The 19,168-nt window shown below is 46.9% G+C and overlaps 3 protein-coding genes across 3 annotated transcripts in view; 2 read left to right on the top strand and 1 right to left on the bottom strand.

Moving 5' to 3' along the window:
• The first annotated feature begins 347 nt into the window (after window positions 1-347).
• Window positions 348-7,142, top strand: LOC135830065 (ADP-ribosylation factor 6). The gene is made up of 5 exons (XM_065342451.1): window positions 348-661; window positions 1,142-1,228; window positions 3,000-3,103; window positions 3,565-3,763; window positions 5,755-7,142. Exons 2-5 carry the CDS (start codon window positions 1,147-1,149, stop codon window positions 5,895-5,897), a joined length of 528 nt encoding a protein of 175 aa, XP_065198523.1. The 5' UTR covers window positions 348-661; window positions 1,142-1,146; the 3' UTR covers window positions 5,898-7,142.
• A 775-nt stretch (window positions 7,143-7,917) lies between these two features.
• LOC135829456 (U6 snRNA-associated Sm-like protein LSm6) lies at window positions 7,918-13,415 on the bottom strand. Its single transcript, XM_065341861.1, has 4 exons — window positions 13,193-13,415; window positions 9,907-9,977; window positions 9,229-9,271; window positions 7,918-8,592 (listed from the first exon to the last, which is right to left on the bottom strand). Exons 1-4 carry the CDS (start codon window positions 13,281-13,283, stop codon window positions 8,561-8,563), a joined length of 237 nt encoding a protein of 78 aa, XP_065197933.1. The 5' UTR covers window positions 13,284-13,415; the 3' UTR covers window positions 7,918-8,560.
• A 343-nt stretch (window positions 13,416-13,758) lies between these two features.
• The window catches only part of LOC135829831 (uncharacterized), a 42,564-nt gene continuing 37,154 nt past the window's right edge, over window positions 13,759-19,168 (top strand). The window contains exons 1-3 of the mRNA XM_065342218.1: window positions 13,759-14,396; window positions 17,108-17,193; window positions 18,867-18,967. Coding sequence (XP_065198290.1) covers window positions 14,074-14,396; window positions 17,108-17,193; window positions 18,867-18,967 — 510 coding nt within the window. The 5' untranslated portion in view covers window positions 13,759-14,073. The remainder of the gene's footprint in view (window positions 14,397-17,107; window positions 17,194-18,866; window positions 18,968-19,168) is intronic.

The raw sequence follows: 19,168 nt of genomic DNA, 5'->3' as shown, positions 1-19,168 counted from the left end.
CGCTGTATGTACGGTGATGCCTGAGCTCATCTTAGTGAGTCAGAGGCAGAGTACGATCGTACAGTAAAACTAAAAGAACTGATACATTGGATACGAGACCAAGAGCAAAATAAGCTCCGGAGCTCCTCCCTACAACAATAACACAATCATACAAGTAGGCCCTGGGAGCTCGAGTCTGTCTCGTCTTGACTCTTCAAAAACGATGCCGATGGTCGAAACGATGGATGAGTCATGCATACACAAATCCGGCTGCTAGCGCTGGATGACGTCAGGGGGCAGTTACTGCATGTGCGCTGCAGTAATGCACAGTATCTGCACTATGCACTTGTCTGCATGCAGAACAAGAAATGGCACTTGACTTCAAATATTTGTGCGATCGTGAGCTCGCTGTGTCTTCAATTTCATCCTCCTTTCCATGGGACTTTTAGCTTTTGTCCTACCGATGTTGAGCACTTTTTCGGCACTGTAATTCACTTCGAATGGTGTTGGGAGGAGTTTCATGTAGCGACAACCCTTTGCCCTCCATCTGTGAATTGTTACTGTAATTCCGCCCCCTGAAATCTAGACAATCTAGTTTAGGTTGCCAGTCCTGGGATAGCAGGTTCAGATTGAGATTCTCTGAGAATTGAGAAGCCAACGAGCGGCGAATGAGCCGCAGCTGGTAAGACCAAAGTCTCTTTTGCTGCTGATACAGTTATGGGAATATTTTCTCAGGTCTCAGTCCTTTCATCGATCCGGTGTTCTCGTATTTTTGTTCTCGCTTATCACCATTCACCTGCCCTTAGTTTGTTCACATGCGTGCTGTATTAGGATGGCCACGTTGGCACTTTTGACGTCATCCAGTTCTATTTTAGGTATAGCAGTGGGTAGGTAGTGGGGACTCTAGCAATGTGGTGACAATTTGGAAAGGATTGGGAGAACTTCAAATTCGAATTCCCTGACCGTTACATTGAATGTGGTGAGTCAATTTTTTCTTCAGATTGTCCTCGTTTGCAACTCCCTCAAACTTATGAAATGTATCTTCCCGTGCTTCAACATACATGACCAGCGTTACAGCTTGTACTTCAAAATAGAAATCAACAAATCAGTTGACCTTCATTGTTGTCCTGCCTCCCTCTTTGCTATTTGTTTTTCTATGCAGTCGCCATGGGGAAAATGCTGTCGAAAATATTTGGCAACAAGGAGATGAGGATACTCATGCTTGGTCTTGATGCTGCCGGAAAGACTAGTATCCTGCCTTACCAGCATAGTTGCTCTGCGTGTGTGCGCGTGCGCGTACATGTGTGTGCGTGCGCGTACATGTGTGTGTGTGTGCGTGTGTGTTAGGCCCAGACAGATTCTGCTCCGCTTGCCTCGATATTTTGCCGCAAAATGTTGCTGCGAAATCTTCGATGTTTTGCCGAGTGTCGCACAAGAAACTCGATATTTTGCTCCATTTTGCTCCGGAAAAACGTGTATTTTATCCACTCCCCGTACAATCCCGTACAACGTTTCATAAAAATCGCAGGGTCGGTTTATCAACACGGGTTTCCACGCACGTGTCCCTTAGTTCTTCCGAAATCATGTCGATCCACAGTGAATCCCAGTGATATTTCGTTCACATGATCTCGTCCTGAGCAGTGTATACTGCTGAACGGGCTAAAAACAAGGAAATCCAAGTATCGGGCATCGATTTTACCCAACATCTCGATATTTTGCTCCAATTTTGCCGGCAATTTCCGCTCTTTCAATTCTTCGATATTTTGAGTCACCTCCACCACCACACTGCGCTCTGTAGCCGACTAGACCCTCCTGCACACAACCATCACCATTGCGAGGACACTTCCGTAGACGACATTGATAAACTCCTTCAGACAGCTGTTTCGCTAATACATAGCTCATCAGTGAAGGTAGATGTTGAATGATTAAAAATATAGACCAAACTGCTATTATATAGGGGGTTTCCACATACAAAACTGGCATAGCTGAGGTGATAACGCGGGAAAAGGAAAGTGTGAAGTACTGTTGACGCGCATTGGACATGCATGCAGCGTCGGAATTTCGGCACGGAAAATCAATCCCTATTCAATGCAGAAATAATGTGCCAGAATCAGAGTACTATGTAGCTAGTAGTGAGAGTCTGTGTACTAGTATTGCAGTTGTCCGAGCGCCATGACAGCCTGCGAACGCACCTCACGGCCCGCCGACGTCAACAGCCACAGCAGCCACTGGGGCATGACACTGTACTGCTCGCCCGTCGCGCCAAGACGCTTGGCAGTCACTAGGCTTCATGCCACCGATGTTGTCCGCAAGCTACCTTGTTATCTGCCCATCACCCACTGCCGCTGACACGCTGGGAGGCCCCGCGGCATTCGCCCAGTATATCGTCGTCAGAGCTGTGTCGACGGTACAATAACGCTGGTAGAAACAAACAGTTGGTCGTATGGTATTGCGTCCTCCGGATTGTCCCTTGACTCGTCTTGTCCCTCTTCTTGCTCTGACGCTAACGGCGCACGTATCATATTATTACAGTGTGCGACAGAGCTCTCGGCCATTGAAGAAAATGTTGAGTCACCTCCACCACCACACTGCGCTCTTTAGCCAACTAGACCCTCCTGCACACAACACGATATTTTGCCAAAAGAATTGCCGGCAGGATCTGTCTGGGCCTAGTGTGCGTGTGGATGTAGTGTGATGAAGTGTAGTATTAACAGCTGCATAATGATGTGCACTTGATAGTAGTTGAGCACTCTCATGTGGGGTAGTGCCTTTGCTGTTTGCGCTACGCAGAGCTCACCGACTTGTCAGGTTGAGCACTCTGGCAAGGTACGTTCAGGCCTGGTTTAAATCTGACCTTGGAAATTTTGTTTTTCGTAGCTATCGGGTTCGGCCTATTTTTTTCTGAGCTCCGCGGTTGAGTCCACAAAGAATGAAACAGCTCTGTCTGCAGATTGAGTGATGATGTGCATTCTATTTATATGTGATGAGATGTTGACATCCTTGACCTATGTGTTGATCAGCTGTGCTGTACAAGCTGAAACTAGGCCAATCTGTGACTACAATCCCTACTGTGGGCTTCAATGTGGAGACTGTCACCTATAAGAATATCAAATTCAATGTCTGGGTAAGTTCTTCCTAGTCCTGCCTAAAGTTTTACTCCCTGGTGGCGTTCACATCACGACACAGGACACGAAAGTAGCTGGAAGAGAGATGGCATGCGAGCATAGCTGAAACTCTCTGTGGATCGTGGATCTGGGTTTAGACGTTATGCGTGATCCGTGCTTTTGCAATCGCCATCAGACTGTGATCTGCAGACCTCAACCGTGTCTCAGACCAGTGATATGGTACATATACAATTACTTTATTTCCTATTTTTATATGGATATGTGGACCTCGTGGGCCATCTCTGTGCGCTGCAGTGCATTGTGCAGTACTTCTCATGGTGCTAGGGCTGCTGGTGAAGGTATCATTGGATGTACAGTACTCTCAATACCCTGCTGGGAGTAGATATGCAATCTGGTGGTGTTGTTGCTGCTGCTATTGTTGCTGTTACTGTTGCTGCTGTTGTTGCAATCCGCTGTGCAGGATGTGGGTGGTCAGGATAAGATTCGACCGTTATGGCGTCACTATTACACTGGCACACAAGGCTTGATCTTCGTCATTGACTGCGCCGACCGTGACCGGATAGAAGAAGCTAAGCAAGAGCTACACCGCATAATCCATGACAGGGAGATGAGAGATTCTATTATTCTCATCTTTGCCAACAAACAAGACTTGCCTGATGGTACGTGTGTGTGTGTGTGTGTGTGTGTGTGTGTGTGTGTGTGTGTGTGTGTGTGTGTGTGTGTGTGTGTGTACTAGTCTTACTTGACTGAATGATGTACCAAAGTACAGCTTGACTGAATACTTGTGTGTTCAAGGGCGCCAGTGGTGCCTTTATCAGATCCACTCTGATTTAACCCTTTATAGCCGAGCCCATACATTGATCGAACACCAATGTTCGATGGGGTAGGCATTTTCAAATTATCGTAATTTGGTCAAATCTCAGTTTTTTGGAGAGATCGTTTTGTAGGTCGAAGAGGTCTAAAGAGGATGTTGAACGGTCGCTGCTGGGTTTACGACTACATCACGGCTTAGAGCATCGCTGGCCATAAGCAAGTCCTGGTGGTGATGGTCAATGTTTTCTTCAGACTTTTCCCATTTCAACTCCCTCAAAACAATGAATATAATGTTTGTTACTAACATAATTTTTACATTGGTCAGACTACAGTAGTACAAGTGCACTGGTACATGGCATTACATGAGAGGGTTCGTCACCATGCGTTTGTACAGTGAGCGCTGGTGTCTCTATGTGCTACATAGAATAGTGTACAGTCAGCATGTAGCCGTACTTCGTACATGCACCATTCAAAACAAAAACACCATACTACAACTAACTGAAATAGCAATGAAAAATATCAATTGTGCACTCATAACCATGTATAAACAATTAAAATGAAACAATTCCAGAACGTTTTTGTGTGACCAACATCAGTGGAACATCGTCACATAGTAAGAATCACTAAAACAACCAGTTATATAGCTAGAGTAATATGAAAAGAAGCGTGAGAATGCAGCACAGCTAGCGGTTATGCATAACGCGTGTAGTGTGAACCTTTGCAGTGTATCTGAGAATGGTAGCAGTACAGTCAAATCTGCCGTTAGCGACCTCTGCTGTAGGCGACCATCTACCGTTAGCGACCGATTTTCCGTGCACCGACGGTTTCACATACAAACTGATCTGTCCAGAACGACCATCTGCTGTGCGCGACCAACGACCGCGATTTCATGCACGGTGGCTGCATTCAAATCTGCTGTAAGCGACCGCGACCCAGGTTCAGTAAGGTGCGAAACTGTACTTGCCAGAGCGCTGTCAACTGCAAAGTGTGAAAATGCGCTGTCTTGCAAGTGCGATCGACTGGCGCCTGGCCTGTACTGAGGCTGTGCTGTAGCTCTCAAGTCCAGGCAGTGTCGATCTACTGCCGTGTCGCATACGCGTACTTTCCGGGTATGGTCGTCGTTGAATATCCAAAAAATGATATTAAAAATCACATTATCCTCGTCGATTTGAGTACATGGAAGCATATACCTGGTGTGCCGGATTTACCATACATCTGCCGTAAGAGACCATCTGCCGTAAGCGACCGCTTTTTCTTGCACCAAGGGGCGGTCGCTTACGACAGATTTGACTGTAGATGAATGTGGCAGCTGTGAGTGCGTGTGAACAAAAACTGGTGAGTGTGTATTATTTAAAAAGTGTGAGTGCTACAACATTTTCTTTTTGCTTGCATAGAACAGGTTATGCGTTATGCATAACCGCTAGCTGTGCTGCATTCTCACGCTTCTTTTCATATTACTCTAGCTATATAACTGGTTGTTTTAGTGATTCTTACTATGTGACGATGTTCCACTGATGATGGTCACACGAAAACGTTCTGGAATTGTTTCATTTTAATTGTTTATACATGGTTATGAGTGCACAATTGATATTTTTCATTGCTATTTTACGACTGTTGTCTCCTCGTCGGTTATTTAAATACTACAACTAACTGATCGGATTTTCTGGTGCAAACTGCTACCTGACGACTTGGAGCCCCTTTTGGATGTCTCTCCCGTCTCCCAGGGAGACACATGTGACCTGAGTACATATATGTGTGTGTGTGTGTGTGTGTGTGTGTGTGTGTGTGTGTGTGTGTGTGTGTGTGTGTGTGTGTGTGTGTCCTTGCTTTCACACAGCTATGAAGCCCCACGAAGTGCAAGAAAAACTTGGATTAACTAAAATACGCGATCGCAATTGGTATGTTCAGCCATCATGTGCAACAACGGGTGATGGCCTGTTTGAAGGCCTAACTTGGCTCTCATCCAATCATAAGCCATAAGCAGTGCTGGAACAGCTGCTGCTGCAGCTGACTATGTTCTCCCCCAGCTTTCCTTTTAATCGTCCAGTTTTGTCTGGCTGGATGAAGGTGTGCTTGACGACTAGTGTGGCCATTTGCTTGGCTGCTTGACTAGCTGGCTGACTTCTTGACCGACTTGCTCTCCGGTTGCCCGGCTGGCTGACTTCTTGACCGACTTGCTCTCTGGCTGGCTGGCTAGTTGGTTGTTTGCAAAGTAAGTCAAATGCCTGTTGGGCTGGATGGTTTGCGTTTTGGTTGCATGCGAACATGTACCGGGTTGACAGTCATAGTGTACAGTCAGTGTCGTAGTGTATCAGTGTATGGATGTGCAACAGGCATACCTCTTACTTCTATCAGTGTATCTGCTTATGCGCCTGACACGCCCAGTCAGGCGATCGCAACGGGGCATGTCCTCTCCTATCAATGCTCGTACCATCATTACGGTTACCTGTCCACAGCCGTGCTCTGCTCTGCTCGCCATTGCTGTTACTTTTCAACTATGTTGTTCTGCTTGAGTTCTGACATGTACGTTGCTGCTGCTGCTGCTGTTGCAAGCATATCCATCACGTTTCTGATGTCTTCTGCTTAGTCCTGCTCATGTACAGTGTGTGTAGGTAGTTCTTCTATGCTCTGCTGTGGGTGTGGTGGGCGTGGAGTGGCCCGTCTTGATGGTAATAATTATATTTGAAACTAGCTAGGTCTATGAATGATTTTTGATCTGTTACTTTTTCTTCTTCTATGTTCTGGCTGTTGTTGTTGTTGTTGTTGTTGTTGTTGTTGTTGTCTACTTCTTCTTTTGTTGGTGCGCAATACCCCTCCCTCTCACACACATATGACTGTTATAATGTGATAGTTGGAAGTATTTTTTGCGTGATTAAGTTTGTGTTAAACCTTTGACCTGCTCTTTTTTTTCTTTTTTTGACGTGTTTCGTTCGGTTCGCCAGTTCTTGGCATGCCTAGTTTTTGCAGTCTATTTAGCCCTCTTCGCATGCCTAGCTCATCACCTTCTAGGGATTGTCGCAACTTCTGTTGTGATATAAGTATATTATACTGGTGTAATCATAAGACTGTTGCTCCCCAAGGCAGCAATGCCGATCTGAATACGGGTGTTTCGCCATGCAACTGCCGTGACAATAGCTGTTGTTGGTTTTTATTTCTGCTGCCTAGCGTTGTTCTTTTCCGTACACTGTTTTATTATTAGTATTACTGAGCTGATGAGTGCACTAGTGGTATACTCTCAGCGTGAGCTGTACGTATACTCATACCATGACACAGTTAGTAGAGAGAGAGAGAGAGAGAGAGAGAGAGAGAGAGAGAGAGAGAGAGAGAGAGAGAGAGAGAGAGAGAGAGAGAGAGAGAGAGAGAGAGAGAGAGAGAGAGAGAGAGAGAGAGAGAGAGAGAGAGAGAGAGAGAGAGAGAGAGAGAGAGAGAGAGAGAGAGAGAGAGAGAGAGAGAGAGAGAGAGAGAGAGAGAGAGAGAGAGAGAGAGAGGAGAGGAGAGAGAGAGAGAGAGAGAAGAGGGAGAGAGAGAGGAGAGAGAGAGAGGAGAGAAAGCAGCTATGTCACCACTCCGAGTTTCGCATTATTCACTATCCTCAGGCAACGGGTCTGTGTTTGCTGTCATTCTAAAACTGCAGCAACAGAATGGCATGCTCTCCCTATTTAGTCTAGTGATGCATACCACCATACCAGTATCCTATCCTGTATCAAATTATCCATTCATGCCATACAGTGTGTCCTTCCCCTGTCTGTCGCCATGTACCAGTATACAGTTGTAGCCAAGCAAGATTGACTGAACACGTACAGTCGTAGCCAAAGCAGCCCGACCCCCGTGTGCCGAAAGCAGCGCCAAGGCTCATGCGGCCCTTGGATGGGTGTTTGGAATGCGCATGATGTACTGTATTTGAAATGGAAACGCGGCTATACTTTTGAATCGTGGGTCAGATGTCGGTACTAACTTCTGAGTAACTTGCCATGCCAGCACAACTGGTGGACTGGTCAAACAATGTCAATGGGTGTGCATCGTTCTCCAGAAAGAAAACCCGTCATTTAGAAATCTTGGAAAGGCAAAGTCAAAGAGAGTCTCACTTGAGGGATGTTTACGTATCAAGAAAGATGTATTTACAAGGGAAATGCTTGTGTTAAAAAATCTCCAACACCAGTCGGCAGTAGCTGCCACGCAGCTTGTACAAACAGAAGAGCAGAAATACCCTAGGAAATCTGGGATGATAGAGCAACAGCACTAGAACTACAAGTACCAGAACAGCAGCAGCAGCAATGGCAGTAACTCTATCGCGCGCGCGCACACACACACACACGCAGCAAGAGAAAGAAAAGCTCTATGTACAAGAGATGAACGCATAGTTGCAGCAGCGGCGAGTACTGTGAGTACTGGAAGCAGTATTGGCCAATGTAGATAATACTAGATATACACACTGCCCGTGCCATTGCACACGGCCTGGGACTTACAGACACCGTGCAACTGGTCTGCTGGACAATGTCGGCCACACACACTCACTCTCAGTCACCAGCACCATGGAGTAATACTGTGTAGCGTGCTGCTCACTTGCACTGACTACCTAGGTACATACTACATGATCATCTGGCTGGTCACCGTCCGCAGCTCAATATCTGCTCACTGTCAACTCATCTCCTCTTCTGTGTGCTGATGTACAACACTGTGCAAAAACACCGACACACACACACACACACACACACACACCAACATATAAACAGCGACATACACACACCAACACACATACACGCACGCGCACGCACGCACACACACACACACACACACACAAACAAAGGAAATATAATCAGACAGAACCAACGATGAAAGTCTTTTTCAAATACAACTACTGCATTGCACCGCTAGCACTGACAAGTACAGGTGACTGTTCACTGACAACACCTGACCAAGAGATTGGATAGTCAAACTCCAAGCTAATCAACCAGGATTAGGACTGGCATGGCATGTATCCACTTAACATCAGGTTCTCATCTACTTCGAAGTACAATCATGTTCAACACACTCTGCAGCAAAGCAGCAGTGAACTGCACAGTGCGTTTCCATCTACATGCAACAGACTGCCCAGAAACACGTCACACACTAGCTTAGACCGTGAACGCCCCCCCCCCCCCCCCCACACACACACTCACTCTTGTACAATGTACAATAGTCACTGCCAGAACTGGTCCCATGGGTCTCTCCAGGAGAGAGGAGACAGATGGAACAGGAATCGTTGGAAAAATGACTTGATTGGCTATTGAACCATCCAACGGTCGAATACTATACAGCAAAGTGTACTCACCATTGTTTCCACGGATGAAGGCATCACCATACTTGTTTTTCAGCTGAAAATGCAAACACAAATATTGGCATGCACATACACAAAACCATGTCAAGGGAACAGCAAAAGTAACGGTTTCACCTAAATTTAGCTGCCTGGTTTCTCTACCGAAATTACCGAAATTAAAGTTACACCGAAAATAACGCGTTATACTGTATGTAAAAAGGTAAAGTTCGCACGGTCCGCGTTACCACCGGCTATACAATCGTATTGAGAAACACGACCAGCTTAGGAAGCTTCGCTTGTGCCAGGCCACCACCATGCCTGTGATACCATGGTGGCAGATGCAGCGCCTAGCGGCGAGGGTGAAGTCCTAAGTCTCACAACCTATGCCCTGTTAGCTGCATCCACGCACTGAATGTAGAGGTAGTTGAACTCGCTGAGATACCGGAGACTGGAGTGTCACTTCACGTTGGCAATACAGTACACACTACTGTGTGTTGCATTCTATCAATCACACCACCACCACCAGCACCACCAGCACCACCACCAGCACCACCAGCACCACCACCAGCACCACCACCAGCACCACCACCAGCACCACCACCAGCACCAGTAGCAAGGACAAGTACATGTACATATTAAACAGAGCTAACAGCATGACTGAAGAGTGAAGACACAGTGCTGACTGGCACATACCTGTCCATTGACGTATTCCTCTGTCTGCTCCAATGCAATGTTCATATAGCCATCCAGACATGCCAGTACGCCTTCAGATAAGGGAATGTGCACATGAGAGAGAGAGAGAGAGAGAGAGAGAGAGAGAGAGAGAGAGAGAGAGAGAGAGAGAGAGAGAGAGAGAGAGAAAGAGAGAGAGGGGGGGGGCAGCAACAGAACAAACACAACAGCAACTTGTCCATTGAAATTGTGTTGTAGAACTACCGTATAAACGGGTGCATTGTTGTTCGTATGGTAGTCACACTTTGGAGTTTGGATTCACTACTTTTAATAGGCTAAACACCCCCCACACATAAAACTGTACAATGTACGTTCAGTTGTAACGAGAACAATGTCGGCCCGCACCCCCAAAAAGGCAACAAAGGAGTTCAAGTCAAGCTCCGAAGGAAATTGTTTGGTGCATGCTTTTAGAAACTCTCTCTCTCTCTCTCTCTCTCTCTGAACCAGCGAATGCCGCTATGCATTGCGTTACTTCTTCGCAGATGACGCTGGGGAAACGTAAAATTGGGTCAGGAGAGTGCGAGTGTGCCAGGGGTCAAGCGCGATATCACCACATGGCTGTGGCTTTGGTGTACGCCCAGAAGAAAGTTTCTTCAACTGATACGGCCAGAGTGCAGATGGTTCAAAAGTAAAGCCAAAGATGAGGAACGCTGAGGAAACGTAAAATTGTGTCAGGAGAGTGCGAGTGTGCCAGGGGTCAAGCGCGATATCACCACATGGCCGTGGCATTGCTGTACGCCCAGAAGAGTGTTTCTTCAACTGATACGACCGGAGTGCAGATGGATCAAAAAGAAATCCAAAGATGAGGACTGTTTCTGAAATGTTTCCACCTGCGAAAAAGAGTTATCGAGCCACTAAACTCCCCGTCACTGACACCCATCGTCACTTGTTCAAAGCTAAGCTGGATGGGATCGGTTTTCGCCCCATGTCCTCGCGGCTGTTGTCTCCTGAGCCGGTGGCAAAGCATCCTTCTGCCCTCACGTTAAATCATAATTATATTGTCGGCTGTTTCTTTGTCCGATAGTAATTTCGTCGACTATCTCACTTTGAAGATGGTTGTCAACTCAGACGAAATCGCAGAAGTAGAGAGGAACACCAGGGGACAGTGTAGTGATGCTCTTTGGGCTGCATACCGGCAGGGGTGCATCACAGCATCCGTGCTTGGACCAGTGCTAAAGGCAGCTTGGAAGAAACGTGGCCCATTGCAATCTCTCCTCACACTATGTTGCGTGGTGATGGAGCATCGTCCAAATTGAGGCCTCTACAGCGGGGCATTGATCATGAGCAGATTGCTTGTGATGTGCACGCAAGTGAACGGGACTGCACTGTTCAAGCTTCCGGATTCTGGCTCCATGAATTGAAGTCTTAGACCAACACACTCGAGGGTATGTGTGCACATAAGATGGTGAATACTAGGAGTTGTTGTTACAGATATTCAAAAAAGAGTTATCGAGCCACTAAACTCCCCGTCACTGACACCCATCGTCACTTGTTCAAAGCTAAGCTGGATGGGATCGGTTTTTGCCCCATGTCCTCGTGGCTGTTGTCTCCGGAGCCGGTGGGAAAGAATCCTTCTACCTTCCTTCCGTTCAATCGTACAATGCTGTCTGTTTCTTTGTCCGATAGTAATTTCGTCGACCATCTCACTTTGAAGATGGTTGTCAACTCAGACGAAATCGCAGAAGTAGAGAGGAACACCAGGGGACAGTGTAGTGATGTTCTTTGGGCTGCATACCGGCAGGGGCGCATCACAGCATCCGTGCTTGGACCAGTGCTAAAGGCAGCCCGGAAGAAACGTGGCCCATTGCAATCTCTCTTCACTCTATATTGCGTGGTGACGGAGCATCGTCCAAATTGAGGCCTCTACAGTGGAGTATTGATCATGAGCAGGTTGCATGTGATGTGTACGCAAGTGAACGGGACTGCACTGTTCAAGCTTCCGGATTCTGGCTCCATGAATTGGGCTTTATCGGGGGCTCACCAGACGGAATTGTAGATAAAGATCTCAATATCGAAATAAAATGCCCGTACTCAGCTCGTGGCAAGAAGTTGGTTGAGCTGCTGACAAGTCATTCTACCTGAGACGTGTTAGACCGATTCTGAAGAACTTTGCCTGAATCTGAGCAGAGGGTCCCTAAGTGTCGTACATCATTTCCTACATTCTTGTACTCTTTCCTGATGCCAGACCAAGTCACCAAGTGTTTCCAATAATACTACAAGCATTACAGTATTAAATTGACCGCGGGTCACAGCACGGATGAAAAAAAATCCTTCTCCCACTAGGCAGGACTTGAGCCTGGCGTCTCTCGTTCCCTAACCATAGTCTCAGACCAAGACACTCGAGTCGAGGGCATGTGTGCACATAAGATGGTGAACATTAGGAATTTTTGTTACAGAGATTCAAAGCACACCCAGCTGCCTACAAAATCCTGGAGAAATAGTAAGGAGAACAGCAATACGATGCTGTAAGTCAGCAAATATTCGGCGCATATTTTTTCGGCCGAAATTTGTGGCGGCCAAAATTTTGTTTTGCAAGGTTCAATGTGGCCATGTATACAAGCAGCAGAAGTGCCGGCTGAAATTTAAATGCGGCCGAAATGTGTTTAAGCCCTGGGAGGCCGAAATTTATAAGCGCAGAAAATGTGTAGACTCACAGTAGATCACCAACGCAATAGGCATGCACCAGACCCAGGAATAGGCATGCACCAGACCCAGGAATTGACCATGCTGGCTCGAGCAGGAGTGCTATTTATCTAACCACACACGAAGGCAGTGTTCCTTATACCAGTTAGAGTGCTCAATGCCTGTGGCGACCAGAGCGCAGTACGCAAGATTTGCACAAAGGGAATTAAATTAAGGGCTAATTTGTTGTAACTCAGAGTTTCATAATTTAACATGCGTCTACAACAGTTACTGTTGCCTGATGATTGCTTGTCGAACCATGGAACTCTGCGTTAGTTAGTACGGTTACAACGAATTAGCCCTTACTTTCCTTTGGGTATATCTTGTGTATTTAACCATTCAGATTTTTCTCTACCAAAACAAGTAGACTTTGCTGCACCATCACATTTTCATAATAATTATGATGGACAGAATAAATTATCGCCTGGGACTACCGGTTATCATCACATTAGGTCAACTGAACGCCATTCGCTTACAGTGGCACGCTATCTATGATTTGCAGCTTGTAACTCACAATTATAATGAGAAAGGTCTCGAAAACAATGTAAATGGAACAATTACATACCTCGATAATCTACTCCGGAGTTCAATTTTACAACAACGGGTCTACCAATAATCAGCTTCAAGAAATCACTGGGCGCTTGCCGCTTGCTCATGTTTTCTACTTGTACTTCAAAACAAACGTGCCCTAGTGTAGTTATAGAGATTGGAAACTGAAGAACACGAAAACAATTGAAGATATAGATACGCACCGTTGATTGTTGATTTCTTCAAAAAAGTACTCAAAATTTAATTTCTTCTGATCAGCTAGCACATGCACAGCTCAGCGCGACACAAGACGCGCATCCATCATGATTGTATGTGGCCGGTTGGTTGCCTAGGTAGTGTACCGTAGCGTACCCACGCGCGCCGTCGGTGTTGACGTCCCTCACTGGACCCTCAGCTCAGCTGCGACCGTGACTCCCGCGTTCTCGAGCAAGAAGTCGTGCAACGCAGCTGCACCTGGTCCTGGATTTTACAAACGACGTGTGCATGTGGTCCTCCCTGGCCTTGACATCGCGCTTGAGCTGTCCTGCCATGCCTGGGCCCATACACCATGGCATAGGCATGCGAGTATGGGATCTGTGTAGCATGTGTGCCTGTTTCCTGTCATAGTTGGTGTGTTTTGCTGGATGGAACTGGCTTTCAAGTGGCTCTTGCCTTCATGACTTCTGTGTCCTGTCTTTGCTCCCAATGTGAAGAGCTTTGGCAGTGTAGAAATAACTTCGAGGCAAGTGTTCCTGCAAGTAATTACTAGAATTTTGGCGAAGAAGAAAGTTCCCATCAAACCAACGTTTTGCTTCTGATTTACCATTCAGAAGATCAGTAGCAGGCTCCTTTCATCGTTGCGAAGCTGCAGAATGGCATTTTCATTTTGACTTGGGTAGAAGTGTGACCCAGTGAGAAATGGCTGATCGGTCTCCTGCACCTGGTTCACCAGGTCGTAACAGAGAGGCAGTGGATGGTCTAAAGCAAAATGTTATCAAACGTGCACCCTATTTCATTCCGGCAGGCTTTGCAGCTCTGATCTGGGCGTATGTCGTTGGTGCGTTTGGCCTGTCTCTGCTATGGCTGGTTGTGCCGGTGGTTGTGATGTGGCTGGTGCTGCGAGAGCAGTATTTAGCACTCATTGAGAATCTTGTATATGAAGTCAGCACAAGAGTGTTCCGACAAAGGGCATTTCGCAAAGCAGAATCTGCGGAATGGGCAAATATTCTACTGAATCGATGGTAGGTGCCATTTGATTTATGCTCATTAGAACATTATACACAATCAGTCAGATCATGTACATGCACGATTATCATTATTTTAACTTGTTTGCAGAAACGATTCAAGTCCATGCATTTCACGTTTGAGATGCCTGTGAAGGATTATATTTGTGACTGGGGTATTTCCCACCGAAAGAACACTACATTGTACTTGTACAGACAATGCTGAGAGCGTGCATGGTTTGAAAGTAGCGAAACCTTGCACACTATTTATAATATTCCGTATTTCCAGTATATCCCGGACGGGTATAAACCTGGCAGGCTACCCTGCACTCTATTGTGCTGCGAACAGATTTAGTTCACCTTTGACGATGCGCCTATGGCGCCAAGACGGATTTTGCCTCGAGTATAGGTAGGCTACACTGTAGTATAGCATGCCAAGTTTTTTAGCGCTCGATGTGCCAGGAGTTGCGTATATCGTGCAGCACATTCGACTGCATACCAGGATATACTTGCCCCCAAAACAAATGGATTGTTAATGATTTGTTTGAGCTTGGCATATCTGGTTCAGCATTAGTTTGGTTTGCCGACTATTTGTCCAATCATCGCTAAATAATGCACATTGCTGAGAACTATAGCCCTCCTTTCCCCTGCATGTGTGGCGTTCCCCAGGGCTCTGTTCTTGGTCCGCTGCTTTTTGTACTCTATGTTCGTTCGATCCAGTCCATTGTCTCCGAGTTTTGTGTGAAAGTTATTCAATTTGCTGACGATATTCTATTGTATATTTACGGTACGCAGAAGAATCCGCTTAGCAATTCCCTGTCTGCAGCTGTCTCAGGCATTAGTACCTGGCTGTCAAACCGCAATTTAATTCTAAATGCCCGGAAGACACAAGTGCTCTTCCTGTCTACGCCACATATTACTGACCACCAATTTGCAGTCTACTGTCATGGAGTGCAGCTCAAGCAAGTGACATGTGCAAAGTACCTTGGAAGACATTTGGACTAGGATCTTTCTTGGAGGACTCAAGTTGATTCTATGGTCACCAAACTTGCCAGTAAAATTGGTATTCTGTCCGAAATCGACACAATATTCCGCTGACTTGCCGAGAAACCTTTGTAAAGTGCCTAGTGTTGCCAGATTTTCTATATGCATCAAATTGTTTTTCTGCTGGTCTTTCCTTAACCCAGTTAGGTAGGCTTGAACGAATGCTAAAGCGAGCTTTGCGTTCAGTGTACGATACTGGTTTTTGTAGCCCATCAAGCCCTTTATTTGCGAGACTTGGTCTAGATCGTTTGGCATCCATGTATTGCAAGAAATTACTGCATCTGACGTGGCGCTGTTTGGAAGGCCGCTGTAGTGTCACATTAAGTCAAATGTTCGAGCGCTTAAATAATGGTCTTGCAACGCGCAGCCTTGTATCACGCACTCTTAAGCTGCCCATGCTCAGAACTGCCTTTGCCCGTCATGGCGCTTCCTTCCAATGTGCTAAGCTGTGGAATGATTTACACCCTCTAGCTCGCTGTGTGGATAACTCCGCCCGTTTTAAGAAACGGTTACCCCAGTGCCTTGCTTTTTCACGCTAGTACTTATGACTTTCAGCTATGCAAAATGCGAACATGATCACCTATCCAATACCGGTAGTCTATTATATTAATTATTCTTATCTTTTTGCATCTTTCCCTCGAGTGGGTCTATTGTTATTAGGCAATTGTCTGTTATAGTCACCACTATAAATTAAAAAAATCCAATCCAAAAATTGCTGTAGAAAAGCACCCTTCCCCGAAGGGTTGAAATTGAATGGAGAAGACCAAAGGTTTACAAGTTTTATTTCCCAACCCACGGGTTATCACGTTGTTGAATGTCAGTATCATTTGTCAATACAATGACATTGCACTGACAAATGATACATTGTTTTGTGCTAAGTGGTGGGCGTTCTGACTCACCATTATCTTCATTATACAGTTTTAATGTTGCACAACTACAGACAACTTGTAAACCTTTGGTCTTTTCTATTCAACTAGTCATACTACTCAATCTCTTTTACATTGGTGCTTCAAGATTGTGAGAGCCCAGTATTTCTGTAGTGTGGCCTTGAGTACTGATTAGCGTACTGCTCAACAAGATATCATGTGTGTTTCTGTGTGTGCATGTGTGTGTGTGTGTGTGTCTGTCTGTCTGTCTGTCTGTCTGTCTGTCTGTCTGTCTGTCTGTGTGGCTCTGGGTTCTCAGTACTCAGTAGCCGAGGCTGGTTGGTAAAGTAACTCCAATTTCACTTCAAGGTACCAGTGCATCTAGTGTCTGCTTCTATCAAAGCAGCGTGTTGTCTATACTGGTTACCCCAGCAAGTGTAGGGTGTGTATAGGTAACTGTCTTGGCCGTTTTATGCCGATGTACTCCATGTGGTGTAGACCAGGTGTGCATTGGTGGTCGATTCACATGGCTTCGCCAGTTGTGGGGATTAGACAGTTATCTGGCGCAAGTCTTGATCTGTCTCATTCAGATGTTGTTCGCTATCGTTGCTATAAGAGAAAATCTGTGGGTGCACATCCAGTGCATTTGCAGATTTGCGTGCTTCTCTTGCGGGTGTATACACGGTACATGGTGTGTGTGTGTGTGTGTGTGTGTGTGTGTGTGTGTGTGTGTGTGTGTGTGTGCATGGGTGTGTCCATGTGTATCCGTGTGTGTGTGTGTGTGTGTGTGTGTGTGTGCGCGCGTGTGTGTGTGTGTAGGTGGGCGTGTAGTTCGGAGTCGTTATTTGACACCTTCACCAGCTCTCTCAATCCTCTACTGCATGATTTCAAGCCCAGCATCATTGGTAAGCCGCTGAGTTGCCTTCACTACATGTTGACATATCCAGGTACTGTTTGTCTGTATTGTCTCTTCTATCGAATGTTTGATTTTATATCCATGGGGACTGTCAGGTATTACCTTCCAGTGAGGGGGGGGGGGTAACACCCATCTGGTCCACGACCTGTATGCCACAGCGGCGGATCCAGCGATCTCTGCAGGGGGGTTCCAGTATAATCGAAACTGAATAGCTGATACATGTACATGGACATGCATATGGTTGCCAGCAGTACATTTAAGAGATATTGGGGGTTCCGCGGAACCCCTGGAAGCCCTCCTGGGTCCACCCCTGTGCCAGGTAGCTTGATCTGTGGTAGTATGGCTGGCACTTGGGTACTTGCAAGGATTGTGAGGTGCAGGTGACACTTGTTTTATGTGTGCTGTTACATTGCAAGCACAGAAGACGCATGCGTGTAGTAATCCTAGTGGACCTATCTAGTATCTAGGACAGTAGAACTGGTTAGAACGTGTCTCATCATTTCCTGCAGGCACTCTGGCAGTGTTGAGCATGCTAGTAATACTGCACACCTGTCATAGCTCTGGGAGGCTGGGAGGCTGACAGTGTGACATGTACTCGTACATGTATGTATGTGACTCACTGCACATGCTTACAACACTGGACTGGTACCAGAGCTGTGTAGCACTACAGCAGATACACCCGATCCGTTGTACTGTCGTGGACATGGAAATCCGGCCACACGTCTGGCGGCCCCAGGGCGCTGGCCATGCAGCCGTGGGTAAGGGCCGGGTTCCACTGCGGCTCCGCTGCTCCGCTGCTCGTCTTTCGCGGCTTGAAACGTCATCATTACCATAGTGACCGCTGCTCGAGTTGGAGCAGCGAGTCCGCGGCTCACCGCGAGCTTTTGCTACGATTCTTGACCAAAAACTGCGAGCCGCGGTCGCGGCTCGACCTGTTTCCCGTACTTTGCATTGTTTTGTACGCCAGAATTTTAAAATTCAAATTTTAATTCGTTGCGCAGGCCAGAACACGAGGATTTGTTTGATTTCGCGCGCGCGCAGGCAGGTGAAACGTCATCAAAAAGTGTGGACCACGACCGCGGTACCGCGAATGGCGAGTGACAGTGGAACCGCGCTGCTCCGCTGCATGCAGCCAAGTGCCGCGGAGCAGCGGAGCCGCAGTGGAACCCGTCCCTTAGCGGTGCATTTATGCGCTGCATGCAGCGCGCTGGTTGCATCGGATCAACATGATTATGCACTGCACGCAGCGGTCTGTACACGCTGAGGGTGCCGGCCCCGGTCAATCGACTGGATTTCCATGTCCGCTACAGTAGCAGTGCTTCACTTTCCCTCGACTCTTGGCATGCCGCTTCGACAGGCTCTGCAGGCGCATGTGTTCTGGCAGTGCATGCCAACGGTCCCGTCCTGCATTGCACAGAATGCCTTCTCCACAGCAGCAGCAGCCTGGATGAGAACTGATGATTTATTCTCACTTTGTGAATGGCTTGTATGTTGTGTGGTGATGGTGATGTGTACTGTGTGCACGCGTGTGTGAACGGCGTGCACTAATTGTGGCTGTGGTGATGCTGGTGTGTACGTGTGTACTGTGTGTACGCGTGCGTGTGTGAATGGCGTATTTTTTTGCGTGGCGGTGATGCGTGTAAATTCTGGTACTGTTCACAGACACCATCGAGCTAACTGAAGTTCAGCTAGGTGGGCACACACCGTTTGTCAAGGATGTGTCCATACTGGAAGTGGCATCTGCCATGGGTGGTGCTGCGGAGGTAGGTGTTGAGTGACCTGTACAGTGCTGGCTGGCCAGAGAAATCCAACCTCATGAATAAAGTAGCGCCACGTTCGAGTGCACAGAACAGTGTGTGTAGTGTTAGGGTTGCGTAGCGCCCGGCAACGCTATTTTATTCATGAGGTTGGATTTCTTTGTCCAGTACTGTTGTAGTCCAGTTTGGCAAGTACAGTGAAACCTG

Source organism: Sycon ciliatum, chromosome 13, assembly GCF_964019385.1.
Source record: "Sycon ciliatum chromosome 13, ocSycCili1.1, whole genome shotgun sequence".
In the NCBI taxonomy this organism is placed as follows: Eukaryota; Metazoa; Porifera; class Calcarea; order Leucosolenida; family Sycettidae; genus Sycon; species Sycon ciliatum.
Note: the sequence above shows the minus strand (reverse complement) of the source record. Positions and strands in the feature narration are given on the sequence as shown.

Coding starts and splice junctions, on each gene's coding strand:
- LOC135830065 (XM_065342451.1), top strand. CDS start 1,147: ATGGGGAAAATGCTGTCGAAAATATTTGGCAACAAGGAGATGAGGATA. Junction 1,229..2,999: donor TGATGCTGCCGGAAAGACTA/GTATCCTGCCTT, acceptor TGTGTTGATCAG/CTGTGCTGTACAAGCTGAAA. Junction 3,104..3,564: donor ATATCAAATTCAATGTCTGG/GTAAGTTCTTCC, acceptor TCCGCTGTGCAG/GATGTGGGTGGTCAGGATAA.
- LOC135829456 (XM_065341861.1), bottom strand. CDS start 13,283: ATGAGCAAGCGGCAAGCGCCCAGTGATTTCTTGAAGCTGATTATTGGT. Junction 9,978..13,192: donor CTCCGGAGTAGATTATCGAG/GTATGTAATTGT, acceptor CCTTATCTGAAG/GCGTACTGGCATGTCTGGAT. Junction 9,272..9,906: donor AGGAATACGTCAATGGACAG/GTATGTGCCAGT, acceptor TTGCATTTTCAG/CTGAAAAACAAGTATGGTGA.